This window comes from Bos indicus x Bos taurus, chromosome 6, assembly GCF_003369695.1.
Source record: "Bos indicus x Bos taurus breed Angus x Brahman F1 hybrid chromosome 6, Bos_hybrid_MaternalHap_v2.0, whole genome shotgun sequence".
NCBI classification, from domain to species: domain Eukaryota; kingdom Metazoa; phylum Chordata; class Mammalia; order Artiodactyla; family Bovidae; genus Bos; species Bos indicus x Bos taurus.
Window position 1 is genome coordinate 67,652,584 of NC_040081.1, and position 20,907 is coordinate 67,673,490.

At 41.9% G+C, this 20,907-nt stretch overlaps 1 protein-coding gene across 4 annotated transcripts; it reads right to left on the reverse strand.

Moving 5' to 3' along the window:
- Nucleotides 1–3,178: 3,178 nt before the first annotated feature.
- On the reverse strand, nucleotides 3,179–15,113 carry OCIAD2 (OCIA domain containing 2). 4 transcript variants are annotated; one of them, XM_027544475.1, is made up of 8 exons: nucleotides 15,025–15,113; nucleotides 12,461–12,584; nucleotides 9,318–9,414; nucleotides 9,184–9,216; nucleotides 7,686–7,739; nucleotides 7,322–7,369; nucleotides 6,032–6,149; nucleotides 3,179–4,353 (listed from the first exon to the last, which is right to left on the reverse strand). In XM_027544475.1, the coding sequence occupies exons 2-8, from the start codon at nucleotides 12,524–12,526 to the stop codon at nucleotides 4,272–4,274; spliced, it is 498 nt and encodes a 165-aa protein (XP_027400276.1). In that variant the 5' UTR covers nucleotides 12,527–12,584; nucleotides 15,025–15,113; the 3' UTR covers nucleotides 3,179–4,271. The 4 variants fall into 4 exon arrangements, with proteins under 4 accessions (XP_027400276.1, XP_027400275.1, XP_027400279.1 ...); XM_027544474.1 differs by having other exon boundaries at nucleotides 12,461–12,588; XM_027544478.1 differs by lacking the exon at nucleotides 9,184–9,216.
- Between the last annotated feature and the right edge of the window lie 5,794 nt (nucleotides 15,114–20,907).

Sequence of the window (20,907 nt, forward strand, 5' to 3'; positions counted from 1 at the left end):
TCTCTGGGTTGGGAAGATCCTCTGGAGGAGATAATGGCAACACACTCCAGTATTCTTGCCTGGGAAATCCCATGGACAGAGGAGCCTGGCAAACTTACAGACATGCGGTTGCAAAGAGTCAGACACAACTGAAGCAACCTAGCATGTACGCATACCACAGTTAAGAACATTTTACCATGTTATCTAAAAATACACATGCAGAACAACACTTGTTGATTTCACATATCGTTTGTCTCTTCTTATAGGTACATCCACGAATAAAGTATCTCAGTCAGTTTGGTCACTCAGTCATATCTGACTCTTTGTGATCCCATGGACTGCAGCATGCTAGGCTTCCTTGTCCATCGCCAGCTCCTGGAGTTTACTCAAACCCATGTCCATTGAGTTGGTGATGCCATCCAACCATCTCATCCTCTGTTGTCCCCTTCTCCTCCTGCCTTCAATCTTTCCCAGCTTCAGGGTCTTTTAAAATGAGTCAGTTTTTAGCATCAGGTACCAAAGTATTGGAGTTTCAGCTTCAGCATCAGGCCTTCCAATGAATATTCAGGACTGATTTCCTTTAGGATGGACTGGTTGGATCTCCTTGCAGTCCAAGGGACTCTCAAGAGTCTTCTCCAACACCACAGTTCAAAAGCATCAGTTCTTCAGCGCTCAGTTTTCTTTATAGTCCAACTCTCTCATCCAAACATGACTACTGGGAAAACCATAGCTTTGACTTGAAGGACCTTTGTTGGCAAAGTAATGTCTCTGCTTTTGAATATGCTGTCTAGGTTGGTCATAGTTTTCCTTCCAAGGAGCAAGCGTCTTTTAATTTCATGGCTGCAGTCACCATCTGCAGTGATTTTGGAGCCCCCCAAAATAAAGTCTGGCACTGTTTCCACTGTTTCCCCATCTATTTACCATGAAGTGATGGGAGCAGATGCTATGATCTTAGTTTTCTGAATGTTGAGTTTTAAGCTAACTTTTCAGTCTCCTCTTTCACTTTCATCAAGAGGCTTTTTAGTTCCTCTTCGCTTTCTGCCATAAGGGTGGTGTCATCTGCATATCTGAGGTTATTGATATTTCTCCCAGCAATCTTGATTCCAGCTTGTGCTTCATCCAGCCCAGCATTTCTCATGATGTCCTCTGTATATAAGTTAAATAAGCAGGGTGACAATATACAGCCTTGATGTACTCCTTTCCCGATTTAGAACCAGTCTGTTGTTCCATGTCCAGTTCTAACTGTTGCTTCCTGACCTGCATACAGATTTCTCAGGAGGCAGGTCAGGTGGTCTGGTATTCCCATCTCTTTAAAGATTTTCCATAGTTTATTGTGATCCATACAGTCAAAAGCTTTGGCGTAGCCAATAAAGCAGCTCTCTTGCTTTTTCAGTGATCCAGTGGATGTTGGCAATTTGATCTCTGGTTCCTCTGCCTTTTCTACAACCAGCTTGAACACCTGGAAGTTCATGGTTCACGTATTGTTGAAGCTTGGCTTGGAGAATTATGAGCATTACTTTACTAGCATGTGAGATGAGTGCAATTGTGTGGAAGTTTGAGCATTCTTTGGCATTGCCTTTCTTTGGGATTGGAATGAAAACTGACCTTTTCCAGTCCTGTGGCCACTGCTGAGTTTTCCAAATTTGCTGGCATATGGAGTGCAGCACTTTCACAGCATCATCTTTTAGGATTTGAAATAGCTCAACTAGAATTCCATCACCTCCATTAGCTTTGTTCATAGTGATGCTTCCTAAGGCCCACTTGACTTCGCATTCCAGGATGTCTGGCTCTAGGTGAGTGATCACACCATTGTGATTATCTGGGTGGTCAAGATCTTTTTTATACAGTTCTTCTGAGTATTCTTGCCACCTCTTAATATCTTCTGCTTCTGTTAGGTCTCTACCATTTCTGTCCTTTATTGTGCCTATCTTTGCATGAAATGTTCCCTTGGTATCTCTACTTTTCTCTAGTCTTTCCCATTTTATTGTTTTCCTATATTTCTTTGCAGTATCTAAACATTACATTTTAAATTCCAAAAACCAAATGTGAAAACTTTCCATTTTCTTCACTCTTGAACATCAGTCCAGTAAGGAATAAGGAAAGTTTTGCCAAGGAAGCTGGTTAGATATCCAATGTTTACCATGTAGTCTCTTCAGTTCTTTCCTTTATGCAAATTTATGTACAATTTTATCTTGTTCTTTGCCAAGGTTTTGGTTGTAAATCATGAAAATACTGCTTCAAAAACTTATGATCACTTTGTTGGTGAGTGTTGATAACTGCTAAATGCTAACAGACAAATGCTGCTCCTTTAAATCTTTCCTGCAAAAACAGAGCCACCCTCAGACACCTGTTTCCTAATAAACACAACAGATAATGCAGCAAAATATTCAAGAATTATTGGCTGACCTTCGAGGTTTTTTCCCTGATTGATTTTCTTTTGCACTAAGATCACTGTGATAAACTGTTTCAATAAGAAACTTATCCACTTAGGAAAATCAGAGAGCCCAAACCATAAACCCAATTGGAGTCAGAAGGACTATGAAGTTGTCAGCAATAAGCATAATGTTCCCTTTCAGCAATAATAGATTCATCCTTCCCCACTGCCCCAAGATGGGTTTTCACATTGACTTGCTGTGCTTAACAATGTGAAAATACTCTGATCCCTGGGAATTCATTTTCTGGAACACAGGAAATAAATGTGCCCAATTCTGAGTTTCTGCTAATAGCTGAGATAACACAGAGTCATCAATTGCTAGTTGTCAGAACCAGGAGTCAAACTGCACCCAAAGAACCCAGGATATTGGCTCTGCATCCTGATTTACACAAACAGAATTTTATTGACAGGAAGAAAACCCAGGATATGTAATATAAAAGTGTGTGAGTGTTAGTTGCTCAGTTGTGTCTGACTCTTCGCAACCCCATGGACTATAGCCTAACAGTCTCCTCTGCCCATGGGATTCTCCAGGCAAGAAAACTGGAGTGGGTTGTTATCTCCTTCTACAGGGGATCTTCTCTACCCCAGTGTCAAACCGGAGTCTCCTGCATTGCAGGCAGATTCTTTACCATATGAGCCATAAGAGAAGCCCACAATATAAAAAGAGACATGGTCAAAATTACTCCATTTCATACACTTACTATCCATGTAAAAATAAAAACTTCTAAATATTTTTGATGTAGAAAATAAAATATATATCAAGCATTAATTTTTTTCTCTTTGAATTTTTTTATTTTTAAGCATTAACTTTCAATGAGGTTTTCCTTTTTACCTCCATGATACAGTTTTCAAGATGAATTAAGTAAAATGTAAAGTGTACATACACACACCTTCATTAAATGAATGGTGACACATATATACAGCATTTTCCTGAGAAAGTACAAAGATGCAGAAATGTTCACGTAGGGCTCAGACAACCTAACAAAGACAAAGGGTCCCCAGTGGAAGAGTTTGTCTTCATGCAAAAAAAACCTGGCATGAGAATAGGAATGCAACTCTTGGGGTTGGATTGGCTCCCTCTGAGCTCCCTTAAAACCCTGAAGTTTATCAGTCTCTGAATTAATTCTTCCAGTGATTCTTCCCAGAAATATGCAAACTGCTCCGGAGGGACATTTGGAGAAGTTTTGTTTATTCTTTTAAGCCACGAGCAGCATATAAAAGAGCCCCAGTTCTCGAGAACTGACCATGAGCTAAGCAAGTAACCTAAAACAACCAGCTTTTCCAAAACTTCACCATACCGGGCAGACACGAAATCGCTAAGGTCACTAAAAGGACAGCTGATTTGTATTGCGATGCTCTCAAATGAAATATTTTCCATTAAGTTAGAAAAGCTTGGCTCCTACATTTTAGAAACCACTTCCCATAGACACAGTCTTCCTTGTAGTTCTGTATTTCTACCTCCATACACATTGGTTTTCTTTGGGCATGATTTCCCAAGTTTCTCAGCGTTCATTCCTGTTCTCTATCAGAGATCTTAAAACCCTGAACAAAAGCAAGAGTGAAATGGGGGTGAATGGGGGTGAATCAGAGAAGACTTCAAACTCTTTCATTTAGCTGTAAGGAGGTGAGAGTGCAATGCAATGCTATTTGGTGTATGAATGCTCCCAACATGTTCTTAAACAGCAGAAAACATGGAATGCTCAATTCAATTGAGAATTAACAGGAAAGCATTTCAATAGAGCAAGAGAATCACAATGTTGCTGTTCCACAATATGCAAGTTATTTTAAAGTACACTTGACATTTTAAAGGTACACAAATTCAGATGCTCTTCAAGGCTTCGGTGCCCACACACAGAGTTTAGGAAGCTGAAGGCTGTGAACTTCTCTCCTGACTTAATCCATGCTTTGTTTTGCATTCCTCACAGGTAAGCAGGCAGTGCCTAAAACAGAAGCAAAAATGTTGTTTTGTACTTTGACACTGGAAGCTCTCGTCTGAACACAATATTATTCAGGGATTAAAAAAAATTTAATTGATATATAGCTAATTGACAACGTTGTGTTAGTTTCTAGTGTACGCAAAGTGACTCAGTTCTCCATATACATGTTTGTGCTTAGTTGCTCAGTCGTGTCCGACTCTTTGCAACCCCATCAACTGTAGCCCACCAGGCTCCTCTGTCCCTGGGATTCTCCAGGCAAGAATACTGCAGTGGGTTGCCATTGCCTACTCTAATACATATGTTTATATACATATTATTTTCTATTATGGCTTATTACAGGATATTGAATATAGTTCCCTGGGTTATACAGTAAGACCTTGTTGTTTATCTATTTTATATATAGTAATTGTGCATCTGTTAATCCCAATCTCCCAATTTATTCTTACCCCCTTTCCCCTTTGGTAACCATAAGTTTATTTTCTATGTTTTTGAGTCTATTTCTGTTTTGTAAATAAATTCATTTGCATCGTATTTTAGATTATTTAGAAGTATTTTCTAAGCTAAAGTTTTCAAGCTTTTGTTTTCTCAGGAATAATTGGAGTTGTTTCTCGGTTTTAGACTCCTGGAATTTCATCCACTAGAAGGCCAACAATGATCTTCCTGTCCAATGTTGTTGTCAGCATGCCGTGCTGCCTTTCAAACAAGTATGGGGTGTTTAGAGTAAGGTGTCCCCAACAGCAGTCCTATAGTACCATGATAGAAATAGTTATTATTCACTGAGCACTCACTGAGTGTCATAAGCAATCATTCCTATTCCTTATAACATCCCATAAAAAAATTCTGGTGGCCATTTTATACAGATGAGAAAACTGAAGATTTGAGAATTTAAGAAACATGTCCAAGGTCACACAAGTTAGTAAGTAAACAGAACTGCTTTTGAACCCAGCGACTCTAACAGCAGAGGTAATGTGGCTAACTCCAGAGGCCTACTGCTTGTATCCCCTCATGAGCATCACAACTTATATTAATAGTAAAGGCTCTGAGAAGTCTTGCAATTGAGAATCCTGGTTAAACTTGTGTAATCTTGTGACGGTAGAAGCTGTGTTGGCTGATTAAGGCATTCATTAGACATTTGTACTGGAGAAGGCAATGGCACCCCACTCCAGTACTCTTGCCTGGAAAATCCCATGGATGGAGGAGCCTGGTAGGCTACACTCCATGGGGTCGCTAAGAGTCGGACACGACTGAGCGACTTCACTTTCACTTTTCACTTTCATGCACTGGAGAAGGAAATGGCAACCCACTCCAGTGTTCTTGCCTGGAGAATCCCAGGGAGGGGGGAGCCTGGTGGGCTGCCATCTATGGGGTCACACAGAGTCGGACATGACTGAAGCAACTTAGCAGCAGCAGCAGCAGCAGCAGCAGCAGCAGCAGCAGTAGACACTTGTACAATGCCTTGAAGGTAGTAGGTACTTACTAAATGTTTGATGAGCAAACAAAATAGGTAACTCAGTTAAATCATAATTATTAATGAAGTTGAATAGCAACAACTCAAACTTTGAATTTTTTTCAACATATCAATGTTAGAAACTATTTTAATATTACAAATGGTTGAATGACCTTTCATTTACTTTTTAATAGTTACCTTAATTATAATCCCTTAACCAAACAGAGTACAAACCTGTTATGCCCTGGACCGAAACCAGCTCCACGAAGCTGGCCTTCAAAGGAATGGAATTTACTTTGGCACACTCCTATATATGATGCTTTTCCAAGGCCAAATCCTAAGATACCAGCAACTGTAAAAGCAGGTTAGGAAAGATAAACAATTTAAATATTTGGAACCTCCTGCATTGTCTGCTAGAACTTTCTTTATTAACAGCAATAATTCTTATATCAAAAGTACCTTACTAAATCAATGAACAAAAACTCTGGGAATGAAGCTCTCTATTAAAGAGCAGGATTGGGAACTAGAGACTTTTTGATCTCCTCAGTTTTGAACTGGAGATAGAAGGGCCAGGTTACAGCAAGCCAAGGTGATGCTCTGACATGGGCAGCCAGAGGGTGGCCCAACTGGCAGACAAGTCTGTGAGGTCACCCAGGAAGGGAGAGGTGGGACTTGGGTTGTGGCTCTGGGTAGCCTCCAAATCACTAGGTAGGAGACCCCTTAATTCTCTGTATGGATGGAGTATGGGGAGCCACATTATCTTGCAGGCAGGGGAGGGAGGTCACGAGGCAGGACCATGGAAAACATTTCTAACCTGTTATTCCTGCCGGGAATGAGGTTTTGGATGGTACACCAGAATGTATCTTCTGTGGACATAAAAGGTCTCTGTATAATCAGTGCAAGAAGGTGAAAGCCTAAGTTTATGGTAAATGTATATTAGAAAATGGGCTTCCCTGGTGGTTCAGTGGTAAAGAATCTGCCTGCTGGTGTAGGAGACTCAGGTTCAATCCCTGAGTTATGAAGAGCCCCTGGAGGAGAAAATGGCAACCCACTCCAGTATTCTTGCCTGGAGAATCCCATGGACAGAGGAGCCTGGAGGGCTATAGTCCATGGGGTGGCAAAAAAGTCGGACATGACTTAGCAACTAAACAACAACGTCATCAGAAAGCCCTGATTTTAAAAAACTCTTCATTTATCATGTCCATTATAGAAAATATTTGGAAAAGATTGGCCAAAATAAAAAATTAAAATCCCTTGTGGAGCTGTTGTTCAGAGGCTCTGCTGGCAATGTCCTCTTGTGTCTCCAGCCAGGCCCTCCTAGGCCACGCTTCAGAGAGGACTAAGGTGAAGTCCCTACTGCTCAGCTTTCTGTCAGAAAGTGTGGAATGAACTAAAAAACTGCAATGTGGCAAAAAATGGACACTAGTGTTCAGAGAGATTGACCTGGACATTCCTATCTCCAGTTACTATAAACATAACCTTTTTATAAAAATGAATCTTTGTTTTTTAACTTCTATGACTTACGTGCAACTTTAGGCAATGAACCAAATCTCGGATTTGCTGCTAAATAACCTAGGAAGTAATGTATAAAGACATTATTATTTCATTTTATAACATTTAAATTCAAAAAGGATAAAGAAGTCTTAATTTCATCTTCAAATTTAATTTCCCTTTGCCATGTAACCTAACACAGTCACTCATTCCAAGGAAGAGGACATCTATGGGAAAGAAGTATGGGGACATAGACTAGAAACAGTCTAAAGCCTGCATAAATAAATCCTTCACCAAAACAGAAATGCCAAGTATTGTACCAAAACCTGCCAGGAGGACCACAGAAAACTGGATTTTCTTAAGTTAAAACATTTACTAAATATCAACTCTTACTTACCATGATGGACCAGTCCTTGGGTGACAAGCATGCTTACAAGAGAAAAAGGCAGAGCTGTAAAACAAAAAAGCCCTTAAGTATTGTTATTTTGAAATTTGGCACCTTCCCTAGAGGTCAGGGAGAATTACTCTGTTTTTTTCTTCTTACTTTGGCAGTGAGATCTTAGTCATTTGTTATTTTACTTATTTGACAAATATTAAGCACCACATGGAGAATTTTCTTGGGGTCTGCCCCAGGCGCTCAACCTAATGCACAGCATTAACATAACAAAATCTAGACTCCCTGCAATTCCATCTCCAACACCCACCATGCATCATCTCTCTCATCACTACATACAACACAGGCACATTCATGTGTGTGTGCACTGAGCTGGGGAATTTGGGAGTTGCCGTGAGCCGTATATTTAGAAAATGTCAATCCTGCAGAAAAGTTTTTTTAAAAAAAGGACAATAAACTGCACATCCTGTTTAGGATAGTGCCCTGCTTTTGTCTAATGCCATTTTGTTGCACGATTTGGATATATTTATTTTCTGAAAATTACTATATTCGCAGTAAACATGGGCAATGTTTAGAGATGATTTTTAAAAACAGACACATTGGTCTGGCAAAAGCAGTTTCTAGTCAAAATGTGTCAAATGACTTCTTCCCAAAGCAGTGAGAAGTGATTATATATACTATTTGATTTGGCTTAGCTGCTAGCTCTTCCTAGTAACCAAGACAAATCAAATAGCAACCAGCTTTTCCACTCAGATCTATCTACCTGATGGTAGGCAAATGAGTCATACTGTAATTTTAAACTACTAGGGGCTTACTTCAATTACTTACTCATGGGTTATCAGAAAACAATTTCTAGCAGCATAATCAATAATCAGTAATGCATAGCAAATATCAACTTCTAAACAGTGTTATTTCCAAAACAACTGATACTGGATTTGAATAATTTAAGAAATCAAAATGAGTATTTCAAAGTAAAATTAGCTCTATGCCAGCAATATTGGGACTATATCTACAGGCTCTGGTATGACATTTTCAAATGAAAAGTCATGAATTTTTAAAATTAGATGGGACTTTAATGCACTGCCTGAATTCACACCCTTGTCTTATATAAAGCAGGCCCAGAAAGAGAAAGAGACTTGACAGAAAAAGTTATTTCAAGACACTGTAAGGGAAGTATTAACAGAATGCTCCCACTCTTCATTCATTCCACAAATATTTAACTGGTTCACGTATTTTTATATGTGAAGCACCATGCTTGGCTCTAGGAGGGCGCAATGAACCTGAACTTGATGAAGGTTAGAGTCCAGTGGAATTGTGGAAGGTCTACTCTTTCAAGAAATTCTAAGTTAACACTCCTGGTTCACTTTCTCGGTCACATGAAGGAAAGTGTTAGGGGTGAATCACTTTCTGCTAAGGAAGGTAAACAGCTCCTACATCAGATACTGTCCCTGCCCTTAAAAAAGTCTCAATATGGATTTAAATTCCAAACAGCCTCAGATACCAACGTTCTTCCCGGAATTATGCAAAGTTCCTGCTAAAAAAAAAAAATCATTACCATAATTCTAATATGATATTAGGCAGTTTATATTAGGCAGCAAATACAGTGTTAACGACAATTAAGAGGGGTGCGATTACCTCTCTTCCAGAAACTTTCTTCTTGACATTCCCGGATAATCTTTGAAATCTCTGATCTGTGGATGTGCAGTTTTGATTTTGGACAAAACAACAGACTCTGCAAGGGAAGTTACATGATGAGTTGACTGAAATCATCAGGAAAGCATCTGTTCTATTTCCCCCCGAGGAGGGCAAGGAGGTCTCTTCCCTCTGGTCTCACAGCATGTGTGCCTTGGATCCCGGCTGCCAGCACTGAGCAATAGCCGGTTTCAGCCAGTGCTTTGCAGATGCAAGCGCTGGGTGAACTTGAGCAAGAAAAGAATTTTTTTGAGAAGCAAACAGTGATTCATGGTGTAGCGAGCATGAAGCAGATATCTGGTCAGAATGCATTACTGCTGAGGCCACATTTTCTTTTTTAAATATTTATTTAACTAGGCGGCACCAGTTCTTAGTTGTGGCATGCGGGCTCTAGTTCCCTGACCAGGGACTGAACCCTGGCCCCCTGCATTGGAAGCTCAGAGTCTTAGCCACTGGACCACCAGGGAAGTCCCCACATTTTCTTCATCTAGCCTCTGCACGCTTCCCCTGCAATGCTACTCACTCCTTGGGCTGTAATCTTTTGTTGTTCAGTGACTCATTAAATTTTTATTATGGTAAAATACCCGTAATAGTTACCATTTTAACCATTTTACTTAAAAATTTTTTTCATACTCTGGTATACTTTATTTAAAAAAAATTTCTATATTAAAGTATAGTTGGTTTACAAAAATGTGTTTAACCATCGTATACAATAAAAAGCAGACAACAAATGGCATTAAGTATATCTATAATATTGTGCAGCCATATCTATCTAGTTCCAGAACTTTTTCATCACCCTCAAAGGAAATTCCATACCCATTGAAGAGTCTCTCCTCATTCCCTAATCACCTAGCAACCATTAATCTGCCTTTTGGATCTGCCTATTCTGGATATTTTGTACAAACAATATCATACTGCATGTGACCTTGTGTGGTTAGCTTCTTTTCCTTTGTGTAATGTGTCAAAGGTTCATGCACGATGTAATATGTATTTCATTTCTTTTTATGGCTCAGTAATGTTCCAGTGTATGCACATAACACATTCTGTTTATCCATTCATCCATTGATGGGTATCTGGACTGTTTCCACTGTCGGACTATTGTGAATAATGCTGCTGTGAACATTCCTGTACAAGTTTTAGTTTTCCGCTCTGCTGGGCCATGTTGTAACTCTGTGTTTAACTTATTGGGGAACTGCCAAACTGTTTTCCACAGGAGCTGCACCATTTTACAATCCCAGCAACAATGTATGAGGTTTTCAATTTTTCTATATCCTTGTCAACACTTGTTATTTTCTGTTTTCTTTCTTTTCTGTTAGTTGCACTGTGCAATTTATGGGATCTTAGTTCCCTTACCAGGGGGTGAACCCCAGTATTTATTTTTTAAAATTAGCACATTAAATGCTTTTAATATAAACTATTTAATTTGTTTAAACTAAAAAAACTAAATTGTTTCTGTTTTTGATTATGGTCATGCTAGTGGTTGTGAAATGGTGGTTGTGATTTGCATTTTCCATTAAGTATCTTTTCATCAGAATTTTGGCCATGTGTATATCTTCTTTGGAGAAATACCTAATCAAGCCCTTTGCTCATTTTTTCAAATTAGGTTGTCTTTCTGTTGTTGAGTTGTAAGAGCTCTTTATATATTATGGATACTAAACCCTTATCAGACATATAATTCATAAATAATTTTTCCCATTCTGTGGGTGATTCATTTGTTTTTTAGAAACAAACTTTATTGAAATTTTTCCTTAAATCACACTTATATTTCCTTGTTTGTGAATTACTTATGTAGGTCCTTTTCCTTTTATCTCTTGGAATTTTAGTGATTTTCTTGTTGAGGTGAAGTCTATGGCTTTTGAAGTTCACCCTGTTGATTTTGCAAATGGTCTTTTTGGACTTTCTGTAGTAGATGTCAGTGTGAATGGTGATTACCATTTCTCAAACACTTGCCCCTGGGCCAGGCACTGTGCCAAGCACTTTACGTGCATGATGGTGAGGTACAAGGACCCTGTGGTGCCAGTGCCTTCAGAGCTCTACCTACCACCCAAGCAGGCAAGTCCTCTCTTCTTCCTCTACAGCTCCCCCAGTGCAGCACGCGGAAGCAGTGGTCAGGGTGAGCCACAGCAACCAGAGAAGGACCTGCTCTTATGCTCCACTTATGTTAGCTCAGCAAACACTCCTCCTTCCCCCAGTGTAAATATTTCTTCTTGGTTCTGCCTGTGGCAGAAATAAGCATCTCTCTCCTTCCCCTCCCCTAAACACACACATGCAGGGTCAGGGAACCCGACTATCACAGCTGCTGTGAGTCCTGCAGTCAAGACTGAAGTACCAGCAGAGAGTGTCCTCAGGGAGCTCTGGTGAGCCTTTTCTGTAGAGCCATAAATGTTTTATGGCTCTCCATTTCACAGAGGCAACTTGGGTGTCTAAATTCTTTTCCTTGTGACATGATATCATTTGTCTATTTGCCTCTCCTAAGCTTTGCTCTTAAATATAATCTCCATAACCCATTTTTAGCTTGAAAAGTTGACCTCAGAGAACATGAACTCTATTTACCTATCACAATACCTTCTCTTTTCTTCATTCATGTGTCCCCAAGACACACAATCTTCATTCTCAACAAGCTGAAAAACTGTGCCCCAGTTAACACTTGGGTTCTCAATCTGATGACTAATTTAGTAGTTCAGGGCTCTGCCATCTTGAACAGTAACTACAGTCAGCAGCATATCCTTAGCATGATTAGCCTTGGTAACAGAAATATAAAAAGCATGCATCATGTAGCATTCTGTTAGATTCAATAAAGAGTTTTGCTCTGCTAAAGGAAACCTCTTCAGTCACTGACAACCTATAGAAGAGTTAGTTAAGTTGAATTCTAAACAGGGAAGAGTAAAGAAAAGATTTTGTAAATAAAAGTCTCCTTTTCAAGACAGCCAGAAACATACTTTCCCTCTCTGTTCTATTTTCCTTGAGCTTATCCTACAAAGTGCCAGGCAGAGGAAAGTAAGACAATTGATCAAGGATGAGGTTTAAGGGGAAGTCCTGTATGATATTCCTCTTTAGATGGCAGACTTCAAATTATAAATACATACCTGCTTGCTTGGTGGTGGCAAATGGGGACCTTTTTCTTGGTTTTCATGTGTGGACACTGAAGCCATGATGACCTTGTCTTCGCTTCTCTTCTAGTTGAGTGGACTCAGCTTCCTTGTTGACCCACTATCTAAGGAAAGTATAAGAGTCACTGTGCAGTGATAGAACATTTATGTCAACCATAAAACACCCTTAGGATCAACACCCCTATTTGGAAAACTTACTTTCATTTTGTCATTAATCTTAACTTCCAACCACCTGCAAACTCACTTTCTAATGCTCCTTCCCCAGCAACACACACACACATACTAACAGACTGATGGTGACAGATCAGAGGTGGAGTGGAGTGAGATGTCAAAGAAGGCAGAGTGAAATGTTTTACAACCTACAGTGTCAGTCACGACCGTGTCTGACTCTTTGTGACCCCATGGACTGTGTAGCCTACCAGGCTCCCTCTGTCCATGGAATTCTCTAAGCAAGAATACTGGAGTGGGTAGCCATTCCCTTCTTTAGAGGATCTTCCCAACCCAGGGATCCAACCCGGGTCTCCTATGTTGCAGGCAGATTACTTACCATCTGAGCCACCAGGGAAGCCCTTAAGACTTATAAACTACCCTGAAAAATTTCAATTCATTACCAGGTCATTAACTTACACAAATATTTACTGAGTGTCTATTATGTGCCAGACCAAAGGCTACAAAAGAAGACGACATCAATACTAAAGTAACTCACAGTCTACAGGGAAGACAGGCAGTTATACAACATGTAGAAGTCTTCCCTAGAGGTAGGCACAGGGTGCTGAGGAAGGAGAGGAAAAAAGGCATGTTCTCTCTGGTTAGATCTGAAGACACCAAAGACTAAGACTCTTGAGCTTTCAAGACGGCCTGTGGAGAGTGGATGGACTCCAGGGGCAGGGAGACCAGATTGGAAAGTGCTATCATAGTCTAGGGAATGAAGTCAAGAGGCCTGAACCAAGACCCTTGTGGGAAGGCTAGAGATGATAATTTTGCATCTGGAAATGTTGGATTTGGGTGCCTGTGGGGGCATACATTGGAATTAACCATTAGGGATTAGAATATTTGAGGATTTGAGTCTAGAGTTACAGATTAAGAGTAGGCTGGAAAGATCAGTTTGGAAGTTGCCATCTAGGAAATGATAGGTAAAGTAGGAAACAGGAATAAAATTGTGTAAGAAGAGTACTGGAGAATGTGAACATCGAGGCCAAGGGAATACCAACAGGAGGAAGAACAACAGGCCAAGGAGAGGACTGAGAAAGAAGAGCTGATACAAAGTGGAAAAGTGTCTGAGGAAGAAATAAATCATCAGTGTCATGTGGCTCAGAACAACGGGCATAGTCCAGGTGGACCATGAACCCTACCCAACCTCCTGCCCAGTCAATGGGCCACTGTCCTCTGCAGGTCCAGACTCCATGACAACCACTGACTTTCATGCAAAATGAACATATTTTCATACACAATTCAGTTTCCTACTAAGCTGCCAGGAATATCAGCCAAGGGAATCCATACTTGACCAAGTTTCACTTTCGGTGCTTGATGTTATTATAGCGGGAGTATGATGCCCTACGGTGGAAAGTCTTGGAATCAGGAAGACCTGAGTTCAGATCCTGACTACTTGGTAGCCTGGCTTTGGGGTAAGTAACTTGAAGTGTCTGTGCCACAGCTTCTCAACTGCCAAGTGCGGGTAATGGACCTTAAGGGGCTAGTACAAGGATGAAGGGTGAGGTCCACAAGTCGGCAGCTCCACAACCAGCACACAGTGAGTGTGTGAGCAGTAAGGGGCAGCTGTCAGAACACTGAGCACCCTATTTCTTGAGGACTTCCAGGAAGTCTTTGCTGACATAAGGCCAAATTAGATTATCTTTGCCTAGTTAGGCCATTGCCTCAAATCCGGAAGCAAAAACACTACAACTGGGCTTTGGTGGTGAAGTCCCTTCACACCCATCTAGCCTTCAGTCCACATCTAAGCTGGGCTTCTCAGGGTGTTGCCTAAAGGTGCAGCCCCCACCCTATGCCCAGATCTGGTTTGGGGTCCCTCTGCTTCTTTAGTTGTTGGGGGTGAGGTGGCAGAAGTCCTGACGGGTGGGCAGTGGGAGGGAGGCGATCGGCAGGATAGGGGGGTGAGGGCGTGCGATCGGACACAGCTAGGGAGGGTCCCTGCACTTTCTGGTAGGGGAGCAGGGACTGGGAGTGGGGTTGGGGGTGGAGCGGGATCAGCTTGCAGGAAATTGCTGCCATCGGGGTCGCATCCGGAGCCGGGCCAGTAAGGGGCGATTCTAGGCTAAGTACCACCGTCCTGAGGACCCCAGAAGTCATGTAGTCAAAGAAGGCCACCCCCTGTCGCTATCGCACCCGCTGTTACCTGCCCCCACCCCTCAAGTGGGCACACCCGCGGGGCTGAGGATCTCCTCGCAGGCCGCGTCTCCCTCGCGCGCCCAGCCAAGCTCGCCACCCTGTGCGGCCGTGGCTGCACCTCGGATGCTCCGGCTTCCCGGGTGCCCGCGCCCGCCCCTGGCGACCCCCGGGAGCCCTTATCGTGGTCCCCTTACCGCGCTCGCTTCCAGGACCTCGCCTGTGCTCTGGAGCTTCCCTCCGCCTCTTTCTTCCTCTCGCTCCGCCCCCGTGGCGCCCCGCCCCTCGCTTCCTCGCGTGAGTCATTCAACAAGTGCACCCCATCCCCCGCCTCGCAGTCCCTTTCTCTCTTGGTGGCCTCACCCACACACAACTGCCCCGGCTGAAACCCGGCTCCTGTTGGAACCTCCGACTCCACCCCCAAGGCTTGTCCAGACACCCGGTAGATTCTACTGAATACTTCCTCGATTGCCTTACAAATTACTTCTTTCCTCCCAACGAAAAGAGCGACAACCATTTATTGAACACCCTCCTTGGACGAGACGGCTACTTCCACTTATCTGCAGGCTTGTTTTGGCTTGTCTTTTTTTGCAGTGTAATTGGCATAGCATTATATTAATTTTAGGAGCTCAACATAATGATTCAATATTTGTATACGTTGCAAAATGATTACTCAGTAAATCTAGTTAACATCCCTCACTATTTGTAGTTACCAAAAAAAATTACCCCACCCCTCCCCTTGGATGAAGATTTTTTAAATCTCCTTTTAGCAACTTTCAAACATGCAATATATATATATATATATATAGTATTATTAACTATAGTTGCCATGCTGTGTGTTACATTCCCATGACTTATTTTATAACTGGAATTTTCCACCTTTGATGCCCTTCACTCATTTTGCTGATCCCTATGCAATCTTTTCTACAACTCTCTACAAAGAATACTGTTATCTGCATTTTATGGACCAGGCAACTGAGTTGTGCCAGGCCACACTGGTTGTTCAGTCTCAGTGGTATCTGAATCTTTGCCACCCATGCACTGCAGCACACCAGGCGTCCCTGTCCTTCACCATCTCCCAGAGCTTGCTCAAACTCATGTCCACTGAGTCAGTGATGCCATCCAACCATCTTATCCTCTGTCGTCCCCTTCTCCTCTTGCCTTCAATCTTTCCCAGCATCAGCGTCTTTTCTCCAATGAATTGGCTCTTTGTATCAGGTGGCCAAAGTATTGGAGCTTCAGCTTCAGTATCAGGCTTTCCAATGAATATTCAGAATTGACTTCTTTAAAGATTGACTGGTTTGATCTCCTGGCAGTCCAAGGGACTCTCAAGAGTCTTCTCCAACACCACAGTTTAAAACATCAATTCTTTGGCACTGAGCTTTCTTTATGGTCCAACTCTCACATCCATACATGACTACTGGAAAAACCATAGCTTTGACCATACGAACCTTTGTCGGCAAAGTATTTAAGTAAAAAAATAAAAGATACGTCTTTACTACCTGTGTCACTCTCCCCAACCTCAGCTGTGATTCCTCCCTGGAACATGCCACTGGGACTCAGGGAATGTCTTGAGTTGGAAGAGAGGCTGTGGGTCATGTGGAAGGCCTTTATCATTTCACATCTTTCCTGACTGTCCTAATTAGTCTCTACACCTCTGGCCTCTTGCGAGCCCCTCTGGCATCCACTGGGCCTTCCTTCTGTTCCTCGTGTTCACCCAGTTCTTCCCACCTGAGTGAGGCCTGGTATGGAGCCTGGACTCCTCTCCCCATCAGGCATGTGCTGGTTTTTTCCTGCTCATTCTTCTCTGACTCTTACTCATGGGGACCTGCCTTGACCCCATGCAGCCTAAAGTGGGTCTGCCTTTTCCTTGTTCATAGCACTTATCATGCATTATCATGAACACTCTTGTTAGTGTGCTTACTCCTTTAAAATTTATTTCCCCTTCTTCAGTGTCCTCTTCCTGAGATAAGGACCAAGATGGTATTATTTTGCCCACCATTGTATACTTAGCATCTCATATTTGGAAGGGCCCAGTGAAGAGCTGCTGAATGAATGAATGAATGAACCAATGAGTCTGAGCCCAAAGGCTGGATGTCAGGATACTGTTTGGGAGAATCTGTGTTCCCCCCAGTACACCCCCAGACCACTGTTCCTCCATGTGATTCACTGCTTTCTTTTCACTCCCACTTCCCCCCTCTAAATAAAAAGGAGACACAATTCTGTTGCTAATTTTGCTCTGTGTTACCGGAAGTCAGAAATAACTTTATTTCGTGGTCTAAAAGGAAGAGCTTTCTAATCGGTTTTGTGATAAAATTGAATAGCCCTACGTTACGAAGTTTATCTTCCAACAAATATGCTACAGGCATTTGACCTTTTAACATCTTGCTACAATAGAGTCTATGTCCCTACCCTCACTTCTACTTTCCACCAGAATGTTCTACTTAATTGTCTGAAATAATTAGAAGTTATCCATCAGATAGTAAAGAATTCACGTGCAATGTGGGAGACCTGGGTTTGATCTCTGGGTTGGAAAGATCCCATGGAGGAGGGCATGGCAACCCACTCCAGAATTCTTGCCTGGAGAATCCCCATGGACAGAGCAGCCTGGCAGGCTGCAGTCCATGGGGTCACAAAGAGTCGGGCACGACTGAGAGATTAAGCGCAGCACCCGTATGCCATGGGCATGTGTTATATAAATTCATTACTTGGTACTGATTGGACAAATGTGGGGTGCCGCTGTATTCTTCTAGGTACTTTCAGAGATAAAAGAGAAAAGACATGGGTCCCTTCCACAAAGGATAGATCACTTCCCAAAGAATTAGGATAAAATACAACATCCATAGCCCTAGAAGTGGACAACACTGAACAGAGCCTTTCTTTACTAAAATTTTATTTTTTTAAAAAATTTATTGTAATATAGCTGATTTGCAGTGTGTTAGTTTCAGGGTTTTTTTGTTTTTGTTTTTAAATTCTATTGATATATAGTTGATTTACAATGTTGTGAACAGAGCCTTTCTTAGGTCATGCCTCAGTAGCTGCCGGAGCCTCAGGATCATGATGGCAAAGTTGATTATCGCTGGCTAATGCTATGGAAACTGTGGCTGATTTAGAAAGTGCAAAAACATTCATAGCAGGCTGCAGCTGGAGCAATTTCCATAGCTCTGTGCTGTCCCCAGGAAAGATCCCAGTTCATTAGCAGGGCCCGACAGGATTCAGCCCCTGCCCGTCTTTCCAACACAGCGATCTTAGGCCCTTCAGGGGTCCTACAGAGAGGCTGAGGTTCTCTCTTCTCATGTTTCATGCTTTTGCATATGCTGGGGCTTCAGCTTCTGCATTCTCCACCCCTCCCTCACCCATTTTTTAAAAAAATTGAAGTATAGCTGATGTGCAGTATTATATGTTACAGGTGTACAAAATAGTGAGTCAGAATTTTTAAAGGTTGTACTCCACTTATGGTTATTACAAAATATTGGCTCTACTCCCTGTCTTGTACAACGTATCCTTGTAGCTTATTTTATGCATAATAGTTTGTACGTCTTAATTCCATCTCCCCTTCTCTCTCCCCACTGTTTAACCACTATTTTGTTCTCTATAACTGAATCTGTTTCTTTTTTGTTATATTCACTAGTTTGTTGTATTTTTTTAGATTCACAAATAAATGATATCATACAGTATTTGTCTTTCTGTGTCTGACTTATTTCACTTAGCATGATGTTCCCAAAGTCTACACATGTTGCAAATGTTGTTTGTTTAATGGCCTAGTAGTATTCCATTGTACATATACCACATCTTCTTTATCCATTCATATTGATGAATGCTTAAGTTGCTTTCATGTCTTGGCAATTATAAATAATGCTGCTATGAACATAGGGTATATGTATCTTTTGTAATTAGTGTTTTTTGGGTTTTTGGGGATATATAGCCAGGAGTGGAATTGCTGGGTCATATGCTAGTTGTATTTTTTGTTTTTTGAGAAAACTCCATACTGTTTTTCACAGTGGCTGCACCAATTTACATTCCCATTAACTGTGTATGAGGGCTCCGTTTTCTCTACATCCTTGCCAACATTCATTATTTGTGTTCTTTCTTATGATAGCCATTCTGACAGGTGTGAGGTGATACCTCATTGTGGTTTTTAACTTGAATTTCTTTGACAATGTAGAGCACCTTTTCAAGTGCCTGTTGTCCATCTTCATGCCCTCTTTGGAAAAATCTCTATTTGGGTCTTCTGCCCATTTTTTACTCAGCTTGTTTGCTTGTTAGATGTTGAGTTATGTGAGCTGTTTATATATTTTGCATATTAAACCTTATCAGCAAATATTTTCTCTCATTCAGCAGGTTATCTTTTAGTTTTGCTGATTGTCTCACTCATTCTTAAAGACTATGCCTAGGGATCACTTCTTGACAGCTTGGCCAGACTCAAGCTTGCTTTCCCAGCTCCTGGGTTCCCATTGCGCTTTGCAGTGGATACCTATTGTGTATATGTGTGTGCATATATACGTGTTTGTTACGCACGTATGTGTATACAGGTTTAACAGTTATAACTAACATGTATTAAACACGATGTGCCACGTGTTCTTCTGGTCTCTTTTCACCTTTTAACCATCCGCACAGCAGTCACCCGACAGAGATGCTAATAACTTAGCCAGGAAGTGACAGGACCAGCATTTGAACCCAGGACTGAGAGCTGTACATTTCAGAACTGTCTCTCAGCTGTCATCACATTATGTTACAACCACTGATGTCGTTCATGGTCACTCCTCTTGACTGTGAGCTCCTTGAGGGCAGGGACTGATCTTGCTCAGTAAATGGAACACAGTATGAACTCAAGAATGAGTAAGTGAGTTTAATGAGGCATGGAATTAAAAAAATGAATAATATCTGGTCCTTTATTTCAAGAGACTCACAGTCTCTTTTTCTCCTTTTTTCTTCCCCAGATGGTTGCAGGGCCTTTTAAAAAATCTGAGAAATTGGTATTATTATTCCAGCTTTACATGTAAGAAAAATGAGGCCAAGAGAAGTTCACTAACACAGCCAAGGTCATAGCTGGGAACAGGCACAGCCAAGATTCAAACCTTAGTGGCTTGGCTCCAGACTCATGCTCTGAACCTCTAGAATAAATATGTCTCCACTAGCCTCAGTGGGCAGAAAAGACACAAAAACGGATGCAAAACTAGAGACAGGTACGGAAACTTAGGCAGCAAGGTAGGGAGAAGGAGCAGCCTGCCATGAGACTGACTGAAGAGCAGGCCCTAGTTGGGAGGGCAGGGTAGGGGATGCATAGAAAACAAAATCCTGGTGGGAATCTCTATAAGTGCCTTAGGGAGGCACTCACAACCACCTCTGGGCTCAATCACAACCACCTCTTCCCTGCTGGTTAAAAGGGACTCTGACTGGGATCTGGTGGGGAAGTTTCCTTGTGTGTGTGTGTGTGTGTGGCGGGAGGGGGGCGGCGGGGGGGATGGTGGGATGGGCATCTTGAATGACCTTGGAGTGGCCAGAGCAACCCTCACCTTCCGGCCTTCCTTTTTCTTGTGCCAGCTCCCCACTTGCCAGCTGCCTACTTCTGTGAATCACAAGATCTCGTTGAGTCACTCATTCCCTCTCTGAGGAATAAATAATGTCAAGTCTCACAAAAGCTGAGCAGTTGGCAGAAAGCATCATGCGAAGATGGAGCACGGGTTCTCTTCTCCTTTGTGAACCCGCATGGCTGTCAGGATAGGCGTGTTGCCAGGCTCTCAGCATGAGCTTTTGGGCCATCAACCCAGAGCCCTGCTGTTTTAGTTTTGTTTAGACTTGATGCTCAGGCTGCCAGACTCAGCAAGAAGCAAAGTCAGACCCAAGGATCATAATTTTGGCCCAAATGGGGAAAATCTGAAATATGAAGATGAGTGTACATCAATTTGGTCGTGTCTCCAGTCTTCCTGAGACAGGCCTATCCTTTATTTTGCTCATGAATGCCCATGATTGACATCCTGAAAGTTAATTTAGTACTTTAATATTCCAGAGCTGCTTCCCACAGCCTACAATGTGCAGAGCCCTTTAAATGCAAAATCCAGAATGCTCCTGCTGTAGCA

Bases quoted from the DNA above. Each gene is read 5' to 3' on its own strand.
- OCIAD2 (XM_027544475.1), bottom strand. From the start codon at position 12,526: ATGGCTTCAGTGTCCACACATGAAAACCAAGAAAAAGGTCCCCATTTG. The intron at 9,217-9,317 runs GTAATCGCACCC...TTTTTTTTTTAG, and splicing joins AGAAAGTTTCTGGAAGAGAG to CAGGAACTTTGCATAATTCC. The intron at 4,354-6,031 runs GTTTGTACTCTG...CTTCTGTTTTAG, and splicing joins TTCGGTCCAGGGCATAACAG to GCACTGCCTGCTTACCTGTG.